At 46.1% G+C, this 23017-nt stretch overlaps 1 protein-coding gene across 1 annotated transcript in view; it reads right to left on the bottom strand.

The window, feature by feature from the left end:
• Positions 1–12036: 12036 nt before the first annotated feature.
• The window catches only part of Ppa2 (inorganic pyrophosphatase 2), a 65162-nt gene continuing 54181 nt past the window's right edge, over positions 12037–23017 (bottom strand). The window contains exons 10-12 of the mRNA XM_033756029.1: positions 21708–21777; positions 13127–13166; positions 12037–12201 (exon numbers count right to left, since the gene is read on the bottom strand). Coding sequence (XP_033611920.1) covers positions 12173–12201; positions 13127–13166; positions 21708–21777 — 139 coding nt within the window. The 3' untranslated portion in view covers positions 12037–12172. The remainder of the gene's footprint in view (positions 12202–13126; positions 13167–21707; positions 21778–23017) is intronic.

Below are 23017 nucleotides of genomic sequence, written 5' to 3'. Positions count from 1 at the left end.
CCTTCGGGGTGACTGGAGCCTGGCCCCCGGGTTAACCAGAGGGGATACCGGCATCAGGAAAGCCACGCAGCGCGATTCCTGTCTGCAGCGTTTACTCTCACAGAACCTATTAGAGCCAAACGGGACATGCTGGATCCCTTTATAAGCCTTCATCAAGACAAAAGGCCCTCAGCTGTTCCTGAGACTGGCTGTCCCCCAAGTCCTGCACCGCGATGCCTGGAGTACCCCGCTTCTGAGGCCCCCCACACTGTCCCACGTGTGCAGCACACAATTATTTCTCCTGCCTTCTACAGTTACCTCGAGGACGTTAAGGCAGTTCACTCAACATGTTCAGTACAACACAGGGGTCTCCAAGAACGTGTTCCCACCCCGGCTTCACAGGCGAGGAAATAGTCCATACACACGGTCATCAATAACTCAACAGGTCCAAGTGGAATTCGAGCCCAAGTCTGTACGACTCCAGAGCCCTTCCCCACTAGGTTAATTTGATCTGAAATTTTCCACCGTCTTCGCTGTCTGCTAAAGCCATCTCAGTCATCCAGGCTACGGGCGTTGTGATTTTCAGGAGTCATCACTGTGCCTGCTTACATTTAAGGATCAAAACAATGATTTGTGGGAAACAGGCGTCAAGCGTCCATATTTTCACCCCATCATTAAGCCCGGGGAAGTGGAACTTCCTACACCCTTGCTGAGTTGGCTTTCTTTCAAGGATTCCAATTCTAATTGCTTTTGCAGAACACATTCGTATCCCAGGTTAAGCTCATCTCCTCCCAAGGAAAAAAGAATTTTGCTTGCTGGTCAATTTCCTATGCACAACTTATCACCGCCAGACCTTCCTTATTGTTTATTTTCACGAATTCTCTCCCAGTAGAAGTGGACAAATACTTTCCTCCTCCTAAGGAGCCACGAGCCCGGTTACCCCAGGATTTCTCAGTAGCTCAGCTTGAGAGTTGAGCTATTTATTCACCTCCTATTTGGAGAGAGCAGCTCATGAAGGGATCCCATCCCCATGCCTGAGGCCCCTGGCGCTTGTCCTGGGTGCAGAAGCTCATAGGTCTGTCATTCCATATACAATGGGCTCATGGCATCTGGATTTAGCTTTTTATCCATTATGTACACAGCTTAGGTTAAAATGGCTTTTACTGTAGGCAACCAAAAAACATTCCCTATAAATCAGTCACTTCTGGTTATTTTAAGTTTGTTTCACTTGTGACAACGTAACATCAAGAATTCACATCATCCCGATGTCCCGCTCTGCAACTTTCCTCCCTTCTGCTGTGATCCCCGGTGTTCTGTTTGGGTACAGGTAGGTGTACTTTTTATCTCTGTTTGCTCCTAGCAGATGGTACTTTGTATTTACGTTCCTCTCACCTAATTTGTCAGGAAGCACTTTCAAATTTTTCTTATTAGTTCCCGCTTACCAGAAACACTTTTCTGTATTGCTAATGCCTTTAATGATCATTTCATGTCACTTAATGATGTAGCCATATGTCAGATGTTAAACTCTGAGCGCTTCCAGTTACTTCTTCAAGCAATGCAGATGGTCAGTCTCTAGGGTTGGTTTCGTGCCCTGTCCTCCACCCCTGCCGTGAGCAATGCTGGCGACTGTGGACAGTGCGGAAACCCACAGCTGAGAACCGTCCGGGATGGCACCGGTTTCTCTCGCCCATGCACCCATCTTTCTGAGCAGTTAGCTAGGCAGAGGCTTTGAGCGCTTTCTTCACCCTGAAGTTAGAATCTGACAGCGACCACAAAAGCAGCAGGAAGCCCTGCAGTGGCACTTTGGGTACCAGGAGGAGGAGGAGGGGCCCGAGGGCACATGCAGTGCACAGGGGAAGAAGTGGTTTCTCGGCACCTCCCTCTGTCCACCACTTCGTTCTCAAAGACCCCACAGAAAGTCTAGATGCTGTTTCTCTCCTCCGACCACGGCTGGGGCTCGTGGGGCCAGAGGTCTTTCTGGCCTGTTGGTAGGAGACATCTTCCAGTTCCCATCTGGAAGGCACCTCTGGGCTCCTAGGAGGCCCATGTGCCTCTTTGGACAGTGATTTAAGCCCCAAATATGTACATCTGAGCGAATTAAATGCCACTGACGCACGGTGTTTTCCTGGTAGTCATAGAGCTATCATTCTTAGACAACTCCCCCACACTCTGTTGGTTGTCTCTCCTCTGTTGGTGGTTTCCTCTGCTATGCACAAGCATCTAAATTTGATGTGATCCCACTTGTTGATTCTTGGTCTTTCTTGCACTACTTTCTTGTTCAGAAGTTTTTGGTTGGGCCAGGGGTGTCGCTCAGCAGCAGAACAACTGCCTGGCAAGCGTGAGGTCCTGAGTTTGATCCAAAGAAGAAAGAAGAAAGAAGAAGAAAGGCAGAGGAGGAGGAAGAGGAGGAGGAGGAAGAAAGTCTGGCCTATTCCTGTCTTCAAGTGTTTTACCTCTTTTTCTTCAGCAGATTGTTTCTGTTCTAATGTTTAGACCTTTGATCCATCTTGATTTTAGTTTAGTGTATGGTGAGAGCTATAGGTCTAGGTTAACCTTTGGCATGTGGAGAGCCAGTTTTCCCAGTTCAATTCTTTAAAGAGGGGTTTAGCCCCTTTGTCAAAGATAACGTAGCTGAGTGTGCTTGGAATTATCTCTGCATCTTCTAGTCTGTTCTACTGATTAACAAGTCTGCCCCCCATTACCATGCTGTTTTTTTACTGTGGCTTTGTAGTATAATTTGAAGTCTACAATTGTGATGCCTCTTACCTTGCCCTTGTTGCCAGAATTGCTTTTTCTATTCTAGTTCTCTTCTAGTTCCATATGAATCTCAGGATTGTATTCTCCAGTTCTGTAAGGAATGCTGTCAGTGTTTTAAATGGGGTTGCATTAAATCTGTATAACAGTTTTGAAAGTATTACCTTTTTTTTTTTTGGTTTTTTGAGACAGGGTCTCACTGTATAGTTGAGACTGACCTGGAACTCACTGTGTAGCCCAGGTTGGTCTTCAACTCACAGCAATCCTCCTGCCTCAGCCTTCCGAGTGCTGGGATGACAGGCATGTGCCACCACACCCAACTGAAGTATTATCATTTAATTGCATTATTGTGCCTACCCAGGAGCAGGGGATATCTTTCCGTCTTCTGATGTCCTCTTCAATCTCCTTTCTTGGAGTACTATACTTTTTCACTGTAGAGCTCTTTCATGTCTTTGGTTTGGTTGATTCCTAAGTATTACTATTTTCTTGATGCTTTTGTGAGAGTTGTTATTTTCTAGTTTTTCTCTTAATGAATTTGTTACTGGGTGTATAGGAACACTATTGATTTTTGAATGTTGATTTTATACCTGCTATACTACTGAATTTGGTTATTAATAGTTTTTGGGGTCTTCTATGTAGAGGATCATGTTATATGCAAATAATGATAAATTAACTTCTCTCATCCATATTCCTTTTATTTCTTTCTCGTCTAATAGCTCTAGCTAATGTTTTGAGAATGAAATTGAACACAAGTAAAAATCACCCATTTCTTAATGGTATATTATTATTCTGCCTAAATACTACATGTGAAAAATGTGTCAGGTATGGGGTGTGGCCCAGTGGTGGGGTGCTTGCTTGCCTAGCACATGGGGTGCCTTGGGTTCAATCCCTCGGGTGGCTAAAACCATAGCAAAACTTAAAAATATAGCCTGCTACTTTAGAAAATCAATGAGAACAGTATGAGGAAAAATATTTTTGTGACTTCAAATGACTGCATAATTAATCCCCAAGAGAATGCAAATAAAGCTGTCAGTCTGTTAATTTTCAGTTATGGTAAAGAAATTAAAACCATGGACTTCTTCCTGTGATTCTTTGGCCTTAGTGACCATATTCTGTGTGATAATAAACATCAAAGGGCCACTCACTACCTGACAATAACATTTTCTTACCCGGAAAGCACTATATTCCCATATTCACAAATTACAGGAAGATAACTGCTTTTGTGATTTTCCTGGAGACAGAATTCTTACCCTGATCTCCCCCATGGTTTCTGTTCTCTATAAAGCTGTAGTCAAAGTTCTGTTTCTTGAGAAAATAAAGATTCACTGTTTCTCCCCTTTCTCCGGGAAGCACTGTGGTAATAGGGGGAGTGATTGTCCACAGCCATCCAGAACAGAAAGGGTTGTGAGTCGCTGAGGCTCCTCAGGTGAGGAGTCAAACACCACCCGCCTGTACCCAGCATCTCCTTCCTCCAAGAAGTAACGGTCTAACCCGGAATTGTGTTTTAGAGTCAGACCCTTTTTCGTGTGCTTGTAGGTATCAGTGATTCTTTGTCCAGTCACCCCAAGAATCCAAGCCACACCTCCTCCTAACCCTCTCCACAGAACACACTCCTGGTAATAAACTGCAAAGAGCTTCCCTGGGGGTAACAACTGACTGGAGAATGGGTCCGTGCCCACCTGCTGTCTCTGGCTCTTCGACTGTCAAACCTCGGCTCTGTGCAAGCCAGAGAGAGCGCACGAGGGAGTGGTGAGCCGGATCCGGTGCACTTTTTGTTTTATACCATGGGGAAAGAGCCACGCAGACAGATGTCAGGATGAAGGGAGCGCTTTCACAGAACGGCTGGCGTACGCCCGTCTGTTTATTCCAGGCTCCTACATGCCGTCAACACTCAACACTCAGAGTGACACTGCCTTCCCACCCAGCCCCAGCCTCGATTCAACTCTTTCCTCTTCCTAGACCAGGGTCCCAGGGCCACAGAGGGGACACATCCCAAGGAGGAGCGAAGAGCCTGTTAGCAGATGCATCCCCGAAAACAGAACGCAGCCACGCTCCCCCAACGTTGCCGTGGGCCGTTCACAAGCAATATTCCCAGACTTAACACTAGACCTTTCATTCACAGTCACATTTCTAGGAAACGTTACCAGGTTGGGCAAGGGTAAAAACCATCAGCAATTGAGAGCCAACAAGTTCTTATTATGAAAAGAAGTCTCCTTACAAAGAATATTGTTTTGGGTTAAAACCATCAGTGTTTCAAATAGCCGCCAATTGAAAAGAAATTCACAGCAAGGAATAGTACACACACACACACACACACACACACACACACACACACACATATAGAGTCATTTCCTTAGGACAACACAACCCCTCCCCCTCCCTCTTCCCTCCTCCTCCTCTTTCTCCTTTAAAAACAGAATGTCACTATATTGTCCAGGCTGGTCTCAAACTCCTGTATTCATGCAACCTTTCTTCCTTAATCTTGCAAATAGCTGGGATTAGAGGCATGTGCTCTCGCGCCCAACCATTTCACTTATCCTTAGACTCATAGAGCACAAAGGGGTAAGTGATTACTTTCTAATTTGAAGGAGGCAAAGCACAAAGGAAAGCATTAGAAAAACAGAAGCACAAACACAACACATCTGGATTCAGACCTCATTTCCACCACTTGCTAGCTGTGCGGTATTACAGCTTCAAAAGTTCTGTATTCTAAATCCACTTCCAGATATAGAAGAACTCACCTACAAGCTACAGCAACTGCACTTTGTATGGACGGAACTTTGTACGCAGTGCCGAATCATTGCTCTTGGAAGTAGTCGAGCACCCTTGAGAGACAGTGCCAATGTGGGCTGAGGGGAGAGAGGTAGGCAGAACGGAGAGGTGGACATTGTCAAAAGTAAAATTACACTTTGAGAGGCGACCAAGAGTTCTGAAATCTCCCAGAGTAAATTAGAATTTTTCCATTGCTGCCAAAAATTGAAGTAACTAACACATCAGAAGGACATTTGATATTGTAGGAAGGAAAGCAAAAACTAACTTCACTGTGGAGAAAACCCTGAGACACAGCAGTTTAGAGTAAGTGGTTTTGAGGACAACCAATGTCCTTGAAACTGCTTTTTTTTTTTTTGAGACAGGGTCTCACTATGTAGTAGTTGAGACTGACCTGGAACTCACTATGTAACCCAGGCTGGTCTCGAACTCACAGCGATCCTCCTGCCTCAGCCTCCCAAGTGTTGGGCTTAAAGGCCTGCACCACCATGCCCAGCTTGAAAATGCTTTTCATGAGTTTATTAACTGAGCTGCATTGACCAGTTTTTTCTTAGTTTCCACTATGCAGGCACCCTCTGTGTTCTGCCCCTGTCCAAATTAGGCAGGTCTTCCACCATGTAGTTGTTGTTCCTTCTCATCTGAAAATCAAAGTGTCTGCTCTCTGTTCACGTTCAGGGGGTTGAGCTCCAACCTGGACGTTATTACCAGTGTGACCCAGGATCCCCAGAAGCCGCTCTGGGACAGGCATCTTACCCTTTGAGCAGGAGTCTGCTTTTATTGTCAAGTATTTCACACGTTTATTTTTGTATCTTTCTCTCCTCAAAAGGCAGAAGGTGATTAGCATTCCTGACTTTGGCTTTTTTTTTCTTCTGCGTCTGAGGAATCTCATGTAAGAACTCTCAGAATGCCTTGAATACTGCTGAGAAGATTCCACCCTCCAAGAAAAATCTTATTTTCTGGATGTCTGGGGGAAAAAAAATCCAAACTGGGTGACATTAATCATTGTTCTAGAAAACACAGATATTCTAGGCTTAATTAAAAAAGCACGGGGAATGCACCAAGAACGAGATACTGGTTTTTGTCTTGATACCAGGGAGGTCTTCACTGTGTCCATCTGGGGGCCGCACGGCAAAAACCATCACCCCGAAGGATTTCAGCAAAGGTCTCAGTGATGAGTAGGGTTTTAGGAGGCAACAACAGTGCACGTTGGAAAAAAATTATGACTGTGTATTTGGTGTCTGTACCGAGAGTATAGACAGGGACCAACTCTGTACATTAAAAAACAAAAACAAAATAAGCGAAATTCAGAAAATTGGCACTCAGAACAGGACTCTTGAAAAGAGAAAGGAGGGGACCAGGGCGAGGCGGGAAAGGAGACAAAAAGAGAGTGGAGGTGCGCGCGCACCAGAGCCCCGCGAGGGAGGGGCCCATTTAGCACTGCAGAGATGTACGATAGAAAACAAAGACTGGGGAGAGCCTTCCACGGGCTTCTAGAACAGAGCCGGCCACGGCGTCGCAGCCTCTCAGATGCGGGTACCGAAGGCCGGGTCATCCCGGCTGCCCCCGCCTCTGAACGCCGTGATTCCCTCGAGTGAGCAACAGTGCAGTCTATCACGATGTCATCTTTGCTGTCTGTGCACCTGAGATTCCGAAGCAGACACGGAACAAAGAACTCTCTGGTAAGCCAGGACGGCCTGCACTGCAGGGAGGAATACACAAAACACCATCGGCCTCTCCTGGAGGAGAACAGACTAGTTTCTTCTACCTTCCACTCCCTTCTCCTCCTCTGCTCTCCTTTCCCTGCTCCTCCCTAACACGCCCCTTTCTTTTCTTTCCCCGCTTCCCTTCCTTTTTATTTTTTGGAAGATAGTCTTGCCTGGTAGCCCAGGCTGGCCTTGAACTCTCGACCCTCCTGCCTCAGCCCCCCACAAACTGGCAACACTGGTGTGCAACACAACACTTGGCTCATGATTTTCTTACCATTGAGTTTATCGGTACAATTTAGGTATAGAATACAGTTACATTCATCCCTGGGACCTTGTACCTTTACATGATGCATCTTGTTCTTTTGGCTCATGATTTCTTTTGAAATTTCACTGGTCGTAAGACTGTGTCCATGTTTAATCAGAGTAGTATTAAAAACTTAGACATTTTTATCCTCTTCCCCTCTTAAACACTTATCAGAGAGCTGGAAGGTGCCGCACAGTGGGGACAGGTCCTACAGTGGCTGGAGGCAGACAAGGAGAGTTTGTGCAGTGGCCTGCGGCTTCCTGCTGAGCCCGGCGTTGGTACTCAGGGCCCCGGTTCAGAGTTCTGATTTGAAGGAGGGCCAATCTCTTTCTTAGCCTTAGCATTCAAAACCTAAAGCCAAGCATGTCATAGAAATTGAGAAAATTTTAAGATCGGGGCGGGGGGAGGCAATGAAAACACTCAGAACATTTATACAAGATGCCGCCGTGGGTGCATGCGCAGAGAAAAGGCTGAGTGTGCTACAACTAACAGCAAAACAAACCAGGAAGGAGAGGAAGGAAGACACTTGCTCTCTGGCAGCAAAACCTGGAATATCCCTTATGAAAATCTGATTATAAAATGGGTTTTTTGAGGACTCCACTTTAGGAGATCACACTGAGAAAATGACCCCAAAGGAACGTCTTGCTGAGTTCACTGGATACCTGCAGAAACCTGCTGAATCTTCCGGTTCCCCTCACCCTCACCCCGGGAGGTGGTCAGGTCCACCTTTGCCGTGCCACTCACCTCTGCTGCCTGTCCGCCAGCCACAAAGGCTCCGTGTCCCTGCGAAAAGCCAGCCGCTCGGCTTGCTCCTTGGTGCCCCTCTGGACACCCGCTGGTGTCTGCTTCCCCTAGCATTGCAGGGCTGTCATCCCTGCCCTGCCAGGTTCAGACTCAGACTTCTGCTCCCGCCCAGTCCTGAGCCCAGCCTGGCTTCTCAGTGCCCCTGCATCCTCTTCTGCCTTTCTCTGTAGCACGTGACTTATTACGAGGTGGGACCCAAATACACGGGGACTGCTCAAATTAAAAAAATACTACAGTAAAAGTCACATTGCTATGAATCTCCCTAAAATCCTCCCGCACTTTGAACACACATCCCTTGGCTCTTGCCACTTTCTGTAGCAGCTCTGGAGTCCTCTTTCCTGAATGTCGTGTCCAGGTGTGATCAAATATGTGGTGAATACAGCTGCCCATGCCATCCCATCCAAAAGCAGCTGGTAAAAGCCTGGCCCTGTGTCCTAATCCAGTTTTTCACCGGATCCAGCACCATGTGACTCCTGGCTCCTCCCCAAAGTCAAAGTGGGCATGAAAGGGAAAAGCTTTGAATGGATTCAGGCCAGCAAGGCAGCCGAGACAGCGCAGCTAAAGGCACAGTGTGGTTTTCAGGGTGGCCCGGGACAGACTCAGCCCTTTGCAGCCAGGCGCCTGCAGGTGGATCCCTGGGTCGGGCACTGTGCAGGGCAGAGGACGCCAGAATCTTTCCTCTTGGTGAACCAGGGACCTTCCGGGTTCCTGGATTTCAGGCCAGCTGACAGCTATGGGGTAGGAGCAGGCATCGGGGACAACTTGGTAAATACTTTTGGACAGAAGGAAAGAACATCTGTGCTTCCTGTCCTCCTGCCCTGGGCCTGGTTCCCATTTCCCAGGCGGAATCTGAGGGTGCAGCTTGGCCTCACTCATGTCAGCGGGCGGGTCGGTTCAGGGCAGCGGCGGCTTCTGGTCCTCTCCCCCGCCTGGCAGAGCAGGTCCATCGTCACACTCAAGGCAAAGGCTTCTTTTTTGACAGGTTTCAGGGGGACAGCGTGAGCCAGGTGTGGGCTGGGACAGGTGTCCAATTAGTGTAGGCTGCACCGCTGGGTCACCTATGGAGTTTGCTGACTTAGAAATATCCGTATTCCTATAATCTGTAATAGCTATATTTCTACGTCCCCGCCAAGTTTAGTAGTATTGGTGGTTGACACTAACAACATTCGACACTAAGCTTCGTATAACTTACAGGAGGAACGATGATACATATGCTGTGTACGGGGTCGGCTACCCCGGCAGACAGCTGCTTACCTTTCTCCTCTTCTTCGACGAGGACGATCAGAGAAGAGCCTTCACCGGGAAAATTCTCTGCATGAGCTATCCATCGTTTATATACGATAAAGGGCTTAAGACCCACAGGGGAAAGGGAAGCCATGTTTGCGGCCCTGTTTCAGAACCCGTGACTTAGACATCCAGGCTCACAGTGCCGAGGATCATCCCCGACGCAGCTGCGGACTGAGGATCAGAGACCCCACCGCAAACACTGACAACACTGTTCAGAGCGCAGACGCAGGACAACGGCACAGGCCAAAGTGACCCGGTCCTCTTCGCTGTTAACAAGGGAGTCACAGCAGGTGAGTGAGCAGCGGCCTCGGCGGCCGACGCAATGAATAGAACAGGTGTTCTTCATGAGCTCACGAAGTGCTGAAAGTGCACGCAGTCATCAAGGAGGATCGGGCCTGATGAAATTCAGCAGGTTCTGCACGACAGAGCAACGCTAAGCATTTCCTGTATGAGCTGTGAGAAAAAAAAGCTGCCCCAAATTTCCAGACATTTGCAATTATCGCAAAGGTGAGGAACATCAACCTTGGGTAGTGATTAGCTGACATTCAGGAAAGCTGGCTGAGGGCAGTGCCTAAAGATACTTCCTCGGGTCAGATTCGGGTTTTATCTGTTCTAGGCAGCTTTGGTAATGATTTCTCTCTCAGCGGCCTTCCGTTAGAAGTGTTACTACAAAGCCTATTCCGTGTAGTCGTTCCATGGGGCTGGGCTGGCGATGCCCGCTCTGGAAGCCGCTGTGAAACAGGCACGGAGTCCCCTCGGCCAACTGTGAGGTCACGCTGGTCACCACGGTAACGATGAGAGCCAGGGCTCCGTGCCCAGCCCCGCAAGAGAATCATCATCGTGAGTAATCGTAATCATAATCCAGCCTTGTGGTCATATTTAAAAGAAAAATTAAAATTCACACTACACACGCATCAAATGAGAAATCATGCACTGAGACGTTGTGCGGCTGTGATCACCGGCCTGGCTCTCCTCCCAGGAAGGCTCACTGACGAGGCAGCACCGAGCACTACCAGGACCCAGTACCCCTAGGCAGAGGGCAGAAGCTATGAAGTGGGAAGTACACACGCAGCCTCTCTCTTCCACCTCTCAAGAGATGAATAAAACCGGGCGTCAGGGCACGCCTGTGATCCCAGCACTCAGGAGGCCGAGGCAGGAGGACTGCCGCAAGTTCGAGGCCAGCTTGGGCCACACAGTGAGCTCAAGGACAGCCTGTACTATAGAGCAAGACCCTGGCTCGAAAACCAAAAAACAAACAAAAACCCAACAAAACAAAACAAAGAAGAGAGAATAAGCCAAAAGCCAAGTCCACTGATCTTTGCCTTGATAACCACACTTCTTTGGTCTTCTCCATTCGTTCTGTTAGTTTTATTTTCACAATATTAAGTCAATGTATTAATAAGATTTAAGTACTCTCTCGTCCCCACTGACGCCACCGCCCCCGCAGGAGGGCATCGCTCTCTACTCCCAGGCTGCTCACAACGCCCCTGTCCCTGGACCCTCCGGGCGGTGGGAAAAGCTTTGCCTCTGCTGCGAGGGAGAAACCAGCAGCTTGGAAAGCCGCAGGCTGACAGCCAGGTGGTCAGGAGTTCCGGCTGTGGCTGCGAGCGGCCCTCGAAGTTCCCCAACTTCTCAGCGTCTGCCCGACAGGGCCCAGGCCCCGAACACCTCAGCCGTGGGAAGCCTCGCGCGTCGCCAGACGCCAGTAGATGAAATGGGCACGCTGGGGACAGCAAGCAAAGGGAGAGCGGCCAGGGGAGGTGCACGCAGTGTGGCACGCTGGGTCTGCTTCTCACTCCGGGGGCCATGGGAGGCGCGGAGAAAGGCGGGACAAGGCGAGAGCTGGTTTGATGAGGAGAAGCTGAGACGTGCGCAGGACGACGGAGGAAGCACAGCGCACCCAGGATGGCCACGGCTGAGGGGCGAGGCGGGAGCGGAGGTGGGAAAGGGGGCGCTCAAGCAGCAGGCGAGATGAGCCGAGCACCGGACGTGAGGGTCAAAGCTCCTGGAGAGATTCTGAAGGGCAGAGTCCGGAGAGACCCGGCTCCTCCGAGATGAGAACTGAAATGCAGGGGTGGAACGGGACTTTCTGAGATCAGGAAATCCAAAAGAATAAGGGCAGGAAGGAGCCTTACTGAATGTAACATACTTACCTACCTAGGCACTTCAGACAGGGCAGAGGTGGGCGACGTAAAGCCTTTACCAGCAACAGACTCGAGCTATGATGGTCTAAAAATGAGAATATCTCAAATTTTTCCTAATTTCTCAAACTTGTGATTTTAACCTATGGCTATACTAGCTGATAAAACAGCTGGGAACCTTCAGGTATGAAAATTAACTGGTCCAAAATGCAAAGCTTCTAAAATTCTTCTGTGAAATTAAATATTTCCTTCATATCAATAAAATCACCGGAGACAAATTCAAAAATGCCATGTTTATTTACAAACTGAGAAACGCAAAAGCTTGAGAACAGTGTCTGAGTACAAGTCAGCAAACGCCCACCGCCCCGCACCGAAGAGCAGAGGGGTCTCGGAGGGCGGGATCTGGATGTCGAGCTGCCAGCGTCCCGTCATTTGCCCAGGAAGTGCCACACGTGCTCTGTGTTGGAAACGGGAGAAGGAGGTCAGGGAGAAGGTGCAGCGGACAAGGAAGGCGGGTGGGAAGAACAGGACTTTAAGGGAGTCGGAGTCTTTATGCGCATAAAAGACTCGTAACCTTAGCACATCATCTTTCCTTTTCTCCCACTAAATTCTTATCCTTAGTTGTCGCGTTGTCTCAAGCTTTACATACGAAACTATACGACCCTTTCTAGAGCCTTGTCCTTTTGTTCCCGATGCCTCTGTGGCCACTTCAGTCTCTAACGAACAACACCGAAGTTAGGTCCCTGGCGGCAGTGGGAAGGTCGCCCTCAGAACACTAGCGGTGCGGCCGTGAGCGTGGACTCCGGCCCAGAGATCCACGCCCTCCTCAGCATCTTGCAACTGGACCCCAGGGAAGAGTTCTCATTTTTCCTCCAGATCTGTGACCTGAACAGTCTTCTAACATTTTATATTACAAGGCCGAAACCTTGCAATGTTCTCAAAGAAGAACGATGTGTGACTATGCTTTTGCATTCTGAAAGTCGTACACTGAACAGTTTTTACTTGTTTCTCAAAAGTTTCAAATAATGGCATTAAAAGTAAGGCCTTTATTTTCAATCTTACTATAAATTTTGCCTATAAGATCATCAGTTAAAATGAGTGATTCATTAAAGTGATGAGAAATAAAGGAAATCTTTCAGATTCAAGATATCACGAGTCTTAAAATTTGCCAGAATGAGCTAGTCTTTATGTCAGCAAAAAAATGCCATCATCTAGCCAGAAGAAGTAAATGTGTGATACTTTGTGTTTTGAGAGTAGGTGATATGATATTTCCTCTGAAACTTTTAGTGACTTTAAGAATAGTTTACATAACATTTTGGTTTCCACTACTGTGAATGAATGTATTTACGTATCTTGCTCTTCCAGAACCAAGACCACCATACCTTCTCCACTGCTCTCTTTACCCGGTGCAGCTGGTGAGACCTGGAAGTAAGAACAGAGGCAGAATGGCTGTTACGAGAGAGTCCATCACATGCAGGAAGCAAGTCCGCAAAGCTTTTGTGTGATTACAGAACAAGGCTGGCACACAACAGCCCTGAACCTGAAAAAGCCTATTCTCATCTGCCTTTATCACAGCTTGCTCTTTTCGATAAACCACTGTAGAGCCAAATGGAAAGGGGAGCGCTCCTGGAAATGTTTCCATCAACGACCCAAGGGAAGCTCTGAGCGCGCGGCAGCCAAGAAGGTGAAGAGATTTTCTTTCAGCTGCTTCCAAAGCTGAACGCTTGAGGACCCCAAAATTAACAAACACATGAAGTTCAAACGCGCGCACGTGCGTGTGTGTGCACACTTACATGCGCACGTGGATTTCAAGGACACAGCAAGAGGAGACCCCTGAGGCCTCACATGATGACATGCGGGACAGGAGGACAAGCTGCTGAAACTACTCTGAAAGCACTAACGACTCTCTAGTGAGGCAGACGCTCTCGTGCTGACAGCTCCCGGCCCCAGGACTGTGCTGAGGTGCATTGGGACTGGGCCGGCCAGCGGGAGCCGGGGCCTCCAGTCTGCAAACCGCACTCGTCTGGATTGCATTTCCAGTCAACCACTTGCTGTGCCCCCTTGCTAGCAACATGCGTGGTAGATTTTATATAACTAGGGGTCATGATGAACAACACAGGAGACAGACTCGCGTACAAGAGAAAGACACTAGCAGAAGCAGCGGAGAGCCCGGGGGCTGCTGCTGGCAGCGGGGAGGAGCACACGCTGAAGACCGAGGCAGGCACAGGAGGGGAGCGCACGAGCCAGGACCAGTCGTCAGTCACCACTGTCAAGGGTTAGGTGCCGTGCACAGCTCTGGCTGGCACAGGGAGAGGCTTGTTTATATCCACGTCAGCAGCTACGAAGTCACCAGGGAGTAACAACATGCTTCCCACAGTTTCACAAGTGCACGGGCCATCACCATCACCACCACCACCGCGGCCATCATCTGTGTGGCCTGAGGCCGACAGGTGGCACAGTCCTGTCATGTACACATCCATCCGCTCCCTTCTGCGGGAAAACCCTGTCTGATGTTATCTGTAAGAAAAGTTTGATCTGCTGGGCATGGCGGCGCATGCCTGTAATCCCAGCACTCGGGAGGCTGAGGCAGGAGGATCGCTGCGAGTCCCAGACTGGGCTACATAGTGAGGTCTAGGTCAGTCTCAACTACACAGTGAGACACTTTCTCAAAAAAAAAACAAAACAAAAAACAAAAAACACCAAAAAACAAAGAGAAAAGTTTGCTCAACCAGACTTTTAAAAAGTTTTGTTTCTAATCAAGAAAAGGACGATGTCAACTGTGTAAATAAAAAGGATCCCTGAGAAATCTTTCAATAATATCCCCGAATATGTCCAAGTACTTCAAAAACAGAAGAAAAATTCTGTTAAGCTCTGCATACAGAGAAAATGCTCAAGGCCCACTGGTTCTGAGGCTGCCAGAACTCGGGGTCTACGTGTGACAGAGCTGTGGCATCAGACTGTCCTGGGCTGAGGCACTGGATGGGACGGCTCCGGCCACTCTTGGCATTGCCAGTCCCTCTTCCTGTTGGACAGGGCGCTCCTTACACAAAGTTTGCTGGAAAATTAGCTGGTTAAATTTCCTGTTTAAAATTAGCAGCTGCTTCAGACTGGAGCTACCAAACATTTTGGGGAAAGAAAATGGATGGTATCACCGAGAGAGAAATTAGAGAAACAATTCCTTTCACAGTAGCATCCAATAAAAAGAAGTATCTGGGAATCAACCGAACAAAAGAAGCAAAAGACCTCTACACTGAAAACTACAGCACTGTGAAAAAAGAGATCGAGGAGGATATAAGAAAATGGAAAGATGTCCTGTGCTCCTGGGTAGGAAGAATCAACAGAGTGAAAATGCTATACAGATTCAATGCAACGCCAATTGAAATTCCAACACGATACTTCACAGAACTATAAAGAAGAATGCAAAAATTCATTTGGAACCATAAGAGACCTAGAATAGCAAAAGCCATCCTAGGCAACAGACACATGACAGCGGGTATAACAATTCCCAATTTGAAACTATACTACAAAGCCACTGTGATAAAAATAGCATGGTACTGGTGAAGAAACAGGCCTGAGGATCAGTGGAACAGATTGGAAGACACAAAAACAACTCCAGATGTACTCAGCTACATCATCTTTGACAAAGGAGCTGACCATCCTTAGTGGAGGAAAGATAGCCTCTTTAATAAATGGTGTTGGAAAAACTGGATCTCAACCTGCAAAAGATTAAAATTGGACCCTTATCTTTCACCATGCACTAAATTAAAATCCAAGTGGTTTAAACATCTAAATATTAAAACAGAAACACTAAACTTGCTGGAAGATGAGTTCGGCAGAACTCTGGAAGACATTGGCATAGGAAAAGATTTTATGAACAAATCCTCAGCACGGGAACTAGCAGAAAGAATCAACAACTGGGATCTCATCTTATTAAAAAGCTTCTGCACTGCAAAAGAAACCATCAACAGAACTGAGACAACCTACAATGTGGGAAAAACTTTTTACCAGCTGCTCCTCAGACAAAGGACTATTATCTAAAGAACTCAAAACAATCAGGCTCCCCAAATATAAAGACCCGATTCAAAAATGGGCATCTGAAATGAACAGACATTTCTCAAAGAAGTAAAAACAGCAAGTAAATATATGAAAAAATGTTCCACATTACTGGTCATTCAAGAGATACAGATGAAAACAACACTGAGATTCCACCTCACCCCACAAAGAATGGCTGCTATCAAGAAATCAAACAATAACAAATGTTGGTGACATTGTGGCTTCTCCATCGTTGGTGGGAGTGCAGACTGGTGCAACCACTATGGAAGTCAATATGGAGATACCTCAAAGAGCTTGGACTGGAGGTTCCATTTGACCCAGCCATCCCTCTGCTGGGTATCTTTCCAAAAGAATTTAAAGAATCATATCATAGAGATATATGTGCATCTATGTTTATAGCGGCACAGTTTGTAATAGCTAAACTTGGAAACAGCCCATTTGCCCAGCAGTTGGAAACTGGATAAAGATGGGGTTTTTCTATAAAATGGAATATTACTCAGCCATAAAGAATGAGAAATTAGATTCATTCATAGGAAAATGGATACATATTGAGGCTATACTCCTAAGTGAAATAAATAAGTCACATGTGTAAATACCGAATAGTTTCTCTGGTGTGAAAAACTATAATAGTACTAAGATCCTAATGATATAATTGACAATGTGAAATAGGAAGAAAAGGGCTAAAGGTGTAGGGAAAGTGGGAAGGGTAGGGGAAAGCTAATAATGGAAAAGAAAAAAAATATGAGAAAATGAAAAAATGGAAATGAAGTGTTTGTAAAGGGGGAGGGGTGGAGGGGATGAAGGGAGGGCAGGGACAAGGGGAAAAATGAGAACCAAGACCTGTCATGTAAAGGTATAAGATCCCAATAATGAATGTAACTGTACTGTATACCTAAAATGTACCAATAAACTCAATGAGGAAAAAAAAATGGATGGTGTACAAAAATAGAAATAATAGAAATACCAAAACAGAGCAACTGAGCAACTTCTCATTAACCTAAAAGCACTATAGAAATGAAGTGGGTCCCATCTAAAACATTTATCATCACATCTTATTCTTAAACATAATTTCCAGAAAGCTTTCTCTTCATTCTAATATATTATTGCTTGATTGGAAGAATGTATTGAGACATGTAAAGCCTTGTTGACAAAACAAAACAGAATCATCACGGACAGACCCAGCACTCACAGATAATGACAAAGTCTGAGGGTTTCTGTCTGTGTGTTTGTCTGGCACCGTGACTTGGACACAGAAGGTTGCTCTTTTGGGGAGGCACCGGAGATCGAACTCAGGACCTTGCACTTGTGAGGCAGGTGCCAGAACCACGGAGCTAAATCCCCAGCCCCGCAGCTGGTTTCTCAAAGACATCTTTCGCATGAAAAGTCAATGGTATTTAAGTTTGAAAACAAGAATGGATTCATGAAAAATGTCAGCCTTGTAGTCAATGGTTTCGTATAGCCAGTGATTTCCCAACTCTTCAACTGGACAGCAAGTACACCTCATTCACCCTCTCTGGTTGTTTCATCCTCTCTCTGTGAGACCTCACTTGGTTTGCAATTTTCTGGTCCAGCTGTTCCAGCACGTGTGTTAGTGTCCCTAGAAGGTGTGGAGCTGTGAGCACTGCGTAGCCATCACTCCCCACGTCGCTACAATTCATTTAACACGCTTCAGCGTAGTGACAGCGGTTTACCCTCCCGGCCAGCGGGTCATCAACACCAGTTCTGAGGGTCTCCTCTTCCTGAGCCTTGAAAGTAGTTGACCGCGTCCGTCTTCTTCATACGGTTTGCTCATTTCCCTCTAACAGGTTATCTTCCTCTTATTAACTGAATGAGTTGTCTGTTATTTTAGATGCAAATATCCTCTGGAAATCAATGGTTTATGATTTATTTTATATTTGATTTTATGGTATCTTTGGTTTATATCTTTCCATCATAAATGTACTAATCCCTGTAAGTTTATGTTTAGTCTTTTATCATTCTGTATGTATTTTAGAATCACCCTCCCAAGTTCCGTGAAAACTACTGGAATTTTCATGAAAAAAAAATAGTTGACTTCATTAACACACCGGAGAAATTACCAGCTTCAGGGTTAAGTATTTTCTTAAACTTCTAAGTCTGTCTGGCTTCTCCATCCACAGTTTAGTACTGGTAATCCGTACTGTAAGCAAAACATCATTCAGGCTTAGAAAGGTGCCGTCAGAAGCGCCTCACAGGACTCTGACACTTCTCTGGCAGTGAAGAGCTGAGTCTGCGCCTGGTCTCGGCTCTCGGGATTTCTATTTGGTCCGGTTTCATCACCCTTCTTGCCACAGGTTTGTCTGTTTCATTACTTTGAAAATAGGCAGCTTTTGTTTTAGTCGCTCTCTGCTACTCATCACTTTCCATTAAATCGAACATCCGCCCCACTCTTTCTGATTTTCTCTCTGCTCCTGTGGAAAGGTGATGGTGGGGAATGCAGAGTTTAATGTTTCACTTTCTCTCTTCATTTCTAACATGTATATTTATTATTTTTTTCTTCCAGGCATCATTCTTGCTGTATGGTGCAAGTTGTGACACCGAGTTTTAAATATTTTCGAGTTTGTTATAGTTTGTTTTTTGAGGTGTAATTTATTGTTAAGTGTTTTAAAATTTCCAAATCTTTGTGTTTGTGCTTCTTTTTAAAAATATTTTCATGACTGATGAATAAATTTATCAGAGATAGAGAATGTGCTCTGCATGACTGCTCTCTGGGATTTTTTTCAACACTATTTGGGTCCTAATACATACTCAGTTTTTGGGAATGTCCACAGTGACAGACACTGTATTCTCTAATTATATATGACTATGAGATTAAACTTGGAAATTTCATTTCAATCTTGTCAACATATTTTCAAAATGACATTTTACTGCATGCAGCAAAGGGTCCAAAACAAGTGGCATCTTCCTTCAGCAGGCAAGTCAAACATACTGCACTTAACGAATAAGTACATTCGAATGAAAGGCAACCGTGTGTGCGTTCCACACACACTGCTCCCTACTTCTGCTCTAAGCCTCGCCCCCTGGAATAAATCTCCCACTACTGGTTGTACGGTTCTCAAGTACTGAAGATAGGTCTCGTGTTTTCTGGTTATAAAGTAAGTAGAGGTTTAAAACAAATTCACAGTGAACAAAAACATTTCAAGGAAGTCACGGGGTGTGGCTGAGCCACTGGTGGCCACCCAGGTGCCAGGGCCACAGACAGTCAGGGGACTCTGTCTTACTGATCCGCACTGTGCTGGGGTCTAAACGACAAAGCTTGTTCTGATGCAGTCCCAACTTTCATAGCTGCACACAATTCAAACATCTGTGGATTCATAAACAAAACCCAGTAATCCTTTGCAACATTTCAATTCTTCTAAAATTGTCCCTGCATCTACTACCTTAAGACTGGACCAAAGTATGGTAAAATACTTAGCAGATATTTTCTATACTGTCTCTAAAATGCTGTCTAATGATACGCATCACACCGCCAGCCTTTCCCTTTCTTAGCTAGTGACAATATTGTCCATAGCCGCTCCTCACACACCACAGGCAGCTACCCACTGGCTCTTGGGGTCAGCGCTGCCCTTCCTTGTGCTCTGCTCCCCACCTATTTATCCCTGATGCGCCTGCAACAGCTCTCAGGGCCGCTCACAAGTTCAGCCTGTCTGTCTCCCGCTCACGGGGTGATTCTCACTCCCAGACACCTAATAATGAAAGCTGGCACATGCTGGGTTTCACTGAGCGAGGGATGAGGGGCTGCATTCTCTAAACTGAATTTCTGCGACAACATTCTCAGCCTAAAGTCACACAGGACAGCACCTTCTTTACAGTGACAGCTGTGTAAGAGGAGCGGTAGTGATGTTTCTGAACTGCCCTCAGCTCCCTCATCGACCTGGGCAGGACCCAGTCCCTTACTCCTCCCCAGGATAACTGCTCTCCTACTAATCTGAGAGGAGGCAATTAAAATAAGATAAAACATTAAAACTTCAATCTTCCAAATAATTTTAAGATAACAACCTATTGTACTTATCATTAGTATATCAAGATGTATCATGTAAAGGTACAAATTTCCAATGATGAAGTCATTATAGCGCATACCTAATTGTACCAATAACATTTTTAAAAAATCAATAGAGTAATTTTAATCTAAGATTAATGAGACTGACTGCTTAGACAAGGATGAAAAATATTTTTTACCTCTACTTTTTTCCTTAAAGAATAATAAATTTTGAGGAACACCAAATAAGAAAATAATCTACAGAGATTCAGCATGGGTAACCTGGAGGAAATAAATGGAGACCGTGGCCTGCACTGCAGCGGCATCTTCCCTTGCCTCCCTAAGCTCACTCTTCCCTCCTTCTCTCTCTTACCGCGCTCCGTGTTTCCAGCACACAAAGCTTACACCCTGCGTGGCACTGGTGCCTGTACACAGCACATCTCAACCCTTCTCATCCCCTTTTCCTTCTCCCCCTCCATTCTGGACCCCCTTCCACTTGAGAAAGACGTCTCCCTATTTCCTATTACCTGTTTTATTGGGTTATGTATAGGCTGGGTTCTCATGTAAAATCAACCATGTGGTACTAAGCTGCCATGTCTGATTTCACTTAATATTATGGTCTCAAGCTGCATCCATTTTCCTACAAGTGATGCAAGTTTATCCTTCTTTACGGGACAGTAGTACTCCAGGGGGCACAAACACCACACTTTCTTTCCCCACTCACCTGCTGATGGACACGCAGGCTGCTTCTGAGATTTAGCTATCGCGAACTGTGCTGCTATCAGAGCGACTGCCCCTGCAATCCGCGGCAGGCTTCCAGGGAGTGTAATGAGCCGACAGACACCCTTGGGCTCCTGGCCCTGGGCCGGGAATGCTCCTCCTCCGCCTTCACCCCGCCCACTCCCTTCCTTCCACAAATCCGGACCCGGTGGCAGCCTCTTCCCAGGAAGCCAGGCCGTGGCGCCTTCTAGGAACAGCGGCTCCGAGGCCATCCTGGGCCCAGACCTCTACTCTTCTTCCTGCCCCTTCTCCACGTCCCGCTCTCTACCAGGACCCCGGGGGCGCTCATCATCCAGCTCTCCATGAAATGACAGCCGACGAGGGCGGGGTCTCTGCGTCCTTCTACACAGAGTCCTTCCCAGCACCAACGTCTTGCCGTAGAGCAGCCCCTCGGCACTGGCTGATGAACCAGCGGAGAAATAAACCCAATGCACAGAAAGCAGCCAGGAGCGGCTGATACTCAGGAACACTTCAGCCATTCCTAAAGACCTAAATCCATGAGTTTCTAGCTCAAAATTAGTATTTCTAAACCCATAATGTATAGGTGGGACTTCAAGCCTAGGATCCCTCTTTATTTTATATAGCAATGTTACTTAATTATCTGGATATCAATTTTCCCAGTGGTCACTAAATTAAGTACTGATTCACTGATAGATTTAGTTGCCTCTCCGCAGCATTCCCACCAAGCGATGTGAAAATCTAATTTTAGGATTTCTTCTTCACTGGAGGAAGGGAAGCTTGTGAGACAGCTCAACCAAAAAGAAACAAAATAGAAAAGAACCTTCCCAATTTCGTCTTTCTTGAGCCAAACTGCATGTGTGCCAAGCACCAGTCCCAATTTAGACCCTGGGTGACAGGTAACTCAGGGAACAGACCAGCCAGTACAGGTATTATCAATAACAAGTTGATCATATAAGAAAAACAGCATCATATGAAATTTAAAAAAATGGTTAAAGTACTTCTAAATATAGAATTTTAAAATTCAGGCTCTTTCAAGTTTAAAAGTTAAATCCCCCAAATTAAAAAAAAAATGCCAATATTAGCTTTCCATATTACGCTTTCTAACAGGGCTCGACACATTTCACTGCTTGGAACGTCAGGGTCTCTGCGGGCTTCTCGCGTTTGCTCCTTACCGAGTCAACCACGGATCTCGCTTCCTCCTGTGTGCAACGGAAAGGGCTGTCACACACCTGGGCGTTCATGCTGCAGAGGGAAGGGAATGTCAGTACACACGGTAAAAAGGGCAGACGTACTCACTGGCTGGACACCTTCAGCCAGGGAACAAGGAATTCAATGTACCTGAATTAGGACAACTGAAGTTCTTACTCATCTGCTTTGTCGAAGTTAGTTTATTGTATTTCTATTAGTGCACGTGTGCAGTACGGAATGTTTACACCCCTTGAGTGGACTGGTACCCGGACACAGCACATATGACTCCCTTTCTCAGCCCCTTTCCTTCCTCCCGCCTCCCTCCAACTCTCAGTCCCCTCCCCATTAGAGAAAGATCTGTCTCCTGACTTCCTATAACCAATCTGTTATTTTGTTCTTATTTATAAGTCAGGTTTCTCACATAAGAGAAACCGTGTGATACTGAAACCTGTGTGCCAATTTATCTCACTTAACATTACGGACTCCAGGTGAATCCATCGTACATTCCTTTAGGCGAAGTTACAAATAGAATATACAAGAGCATTACATTCCCTAGAATACAAAAATATTTAAAAAATATACAGATCCTGATAATTTCCTGGGGTCTATAAAAAGCTATACCACAACTACATCTCATCTTTACTCAAGAAGAGAGGAATCAAATTTGACCCACACAAAGGAGAACTTTTCCATGAGATGTTGTGGAGTCTCAGCAAACGTGGAAATTTAGGACAAGAGGAAGCTACGTGGACATGAAACCTTTTCTCCTGAGGGCAGCAGCCACCCTCCCCACCCTCCCCAACCTCACTCAGGACTTCCTGAGGTGAAGGCCCTTCCTGTCTCCCAGCATGCAGTGCACACAGGCCTGCTCCCAGACCCAAGTGGATCCTGCGCTGATTTTTAAAATTTCATCAAGGCCGGGGATTTAGTTCAGTGGTTCTGCCACTTGCCTGGCAAGTGCAAGGTCCTGAGTTCCATCCCCAGTACAAAAAAAAAAAAAAAAAAAAAAAAAAAAAAAAAAAAAAAATTTATTTTCATCAAAGAAACTGGCAGATTAAAATGGACAGAGGCGGTAAGAGAATAAGAGCATAGAGGCTGAAAGCTATTATTTTTTAAATGAAAGAAAAAAGGGACTAACAATGATTATCTCCTAATGGAGGTAAATGACAGGTGAAACACAAACACATTTCCCCTGTCAAATGGCCCTAAGGGAAACACATTATCAATGTAATTTTCACAACTGCTCTGTGAAATACACAGGGACACCTGTGATTTTTTTTTTTTTTTTTTTTTT

Source organism: Fukomys damarensis, unplaced genomic scaffold, assembly GCF_012274545.1.
Source record: "Fukomys damarensis isolate Sample0158 unplaced genomic scaffold, DMR_v1.0_HiC HiC_scaffold_25, whole genome shotgun sequence".
NCBI lineage: Eukaryota > Metazoa > Chordata > Mammalia > Rodentia > Bathyergidae > Fukomys > Fukomys damarensis.
The sequence above is the reverse complement of the archived record's forward strand: the minus strand, read 5'-3'. Positions and strand labels throughout refer to the sequence as shown.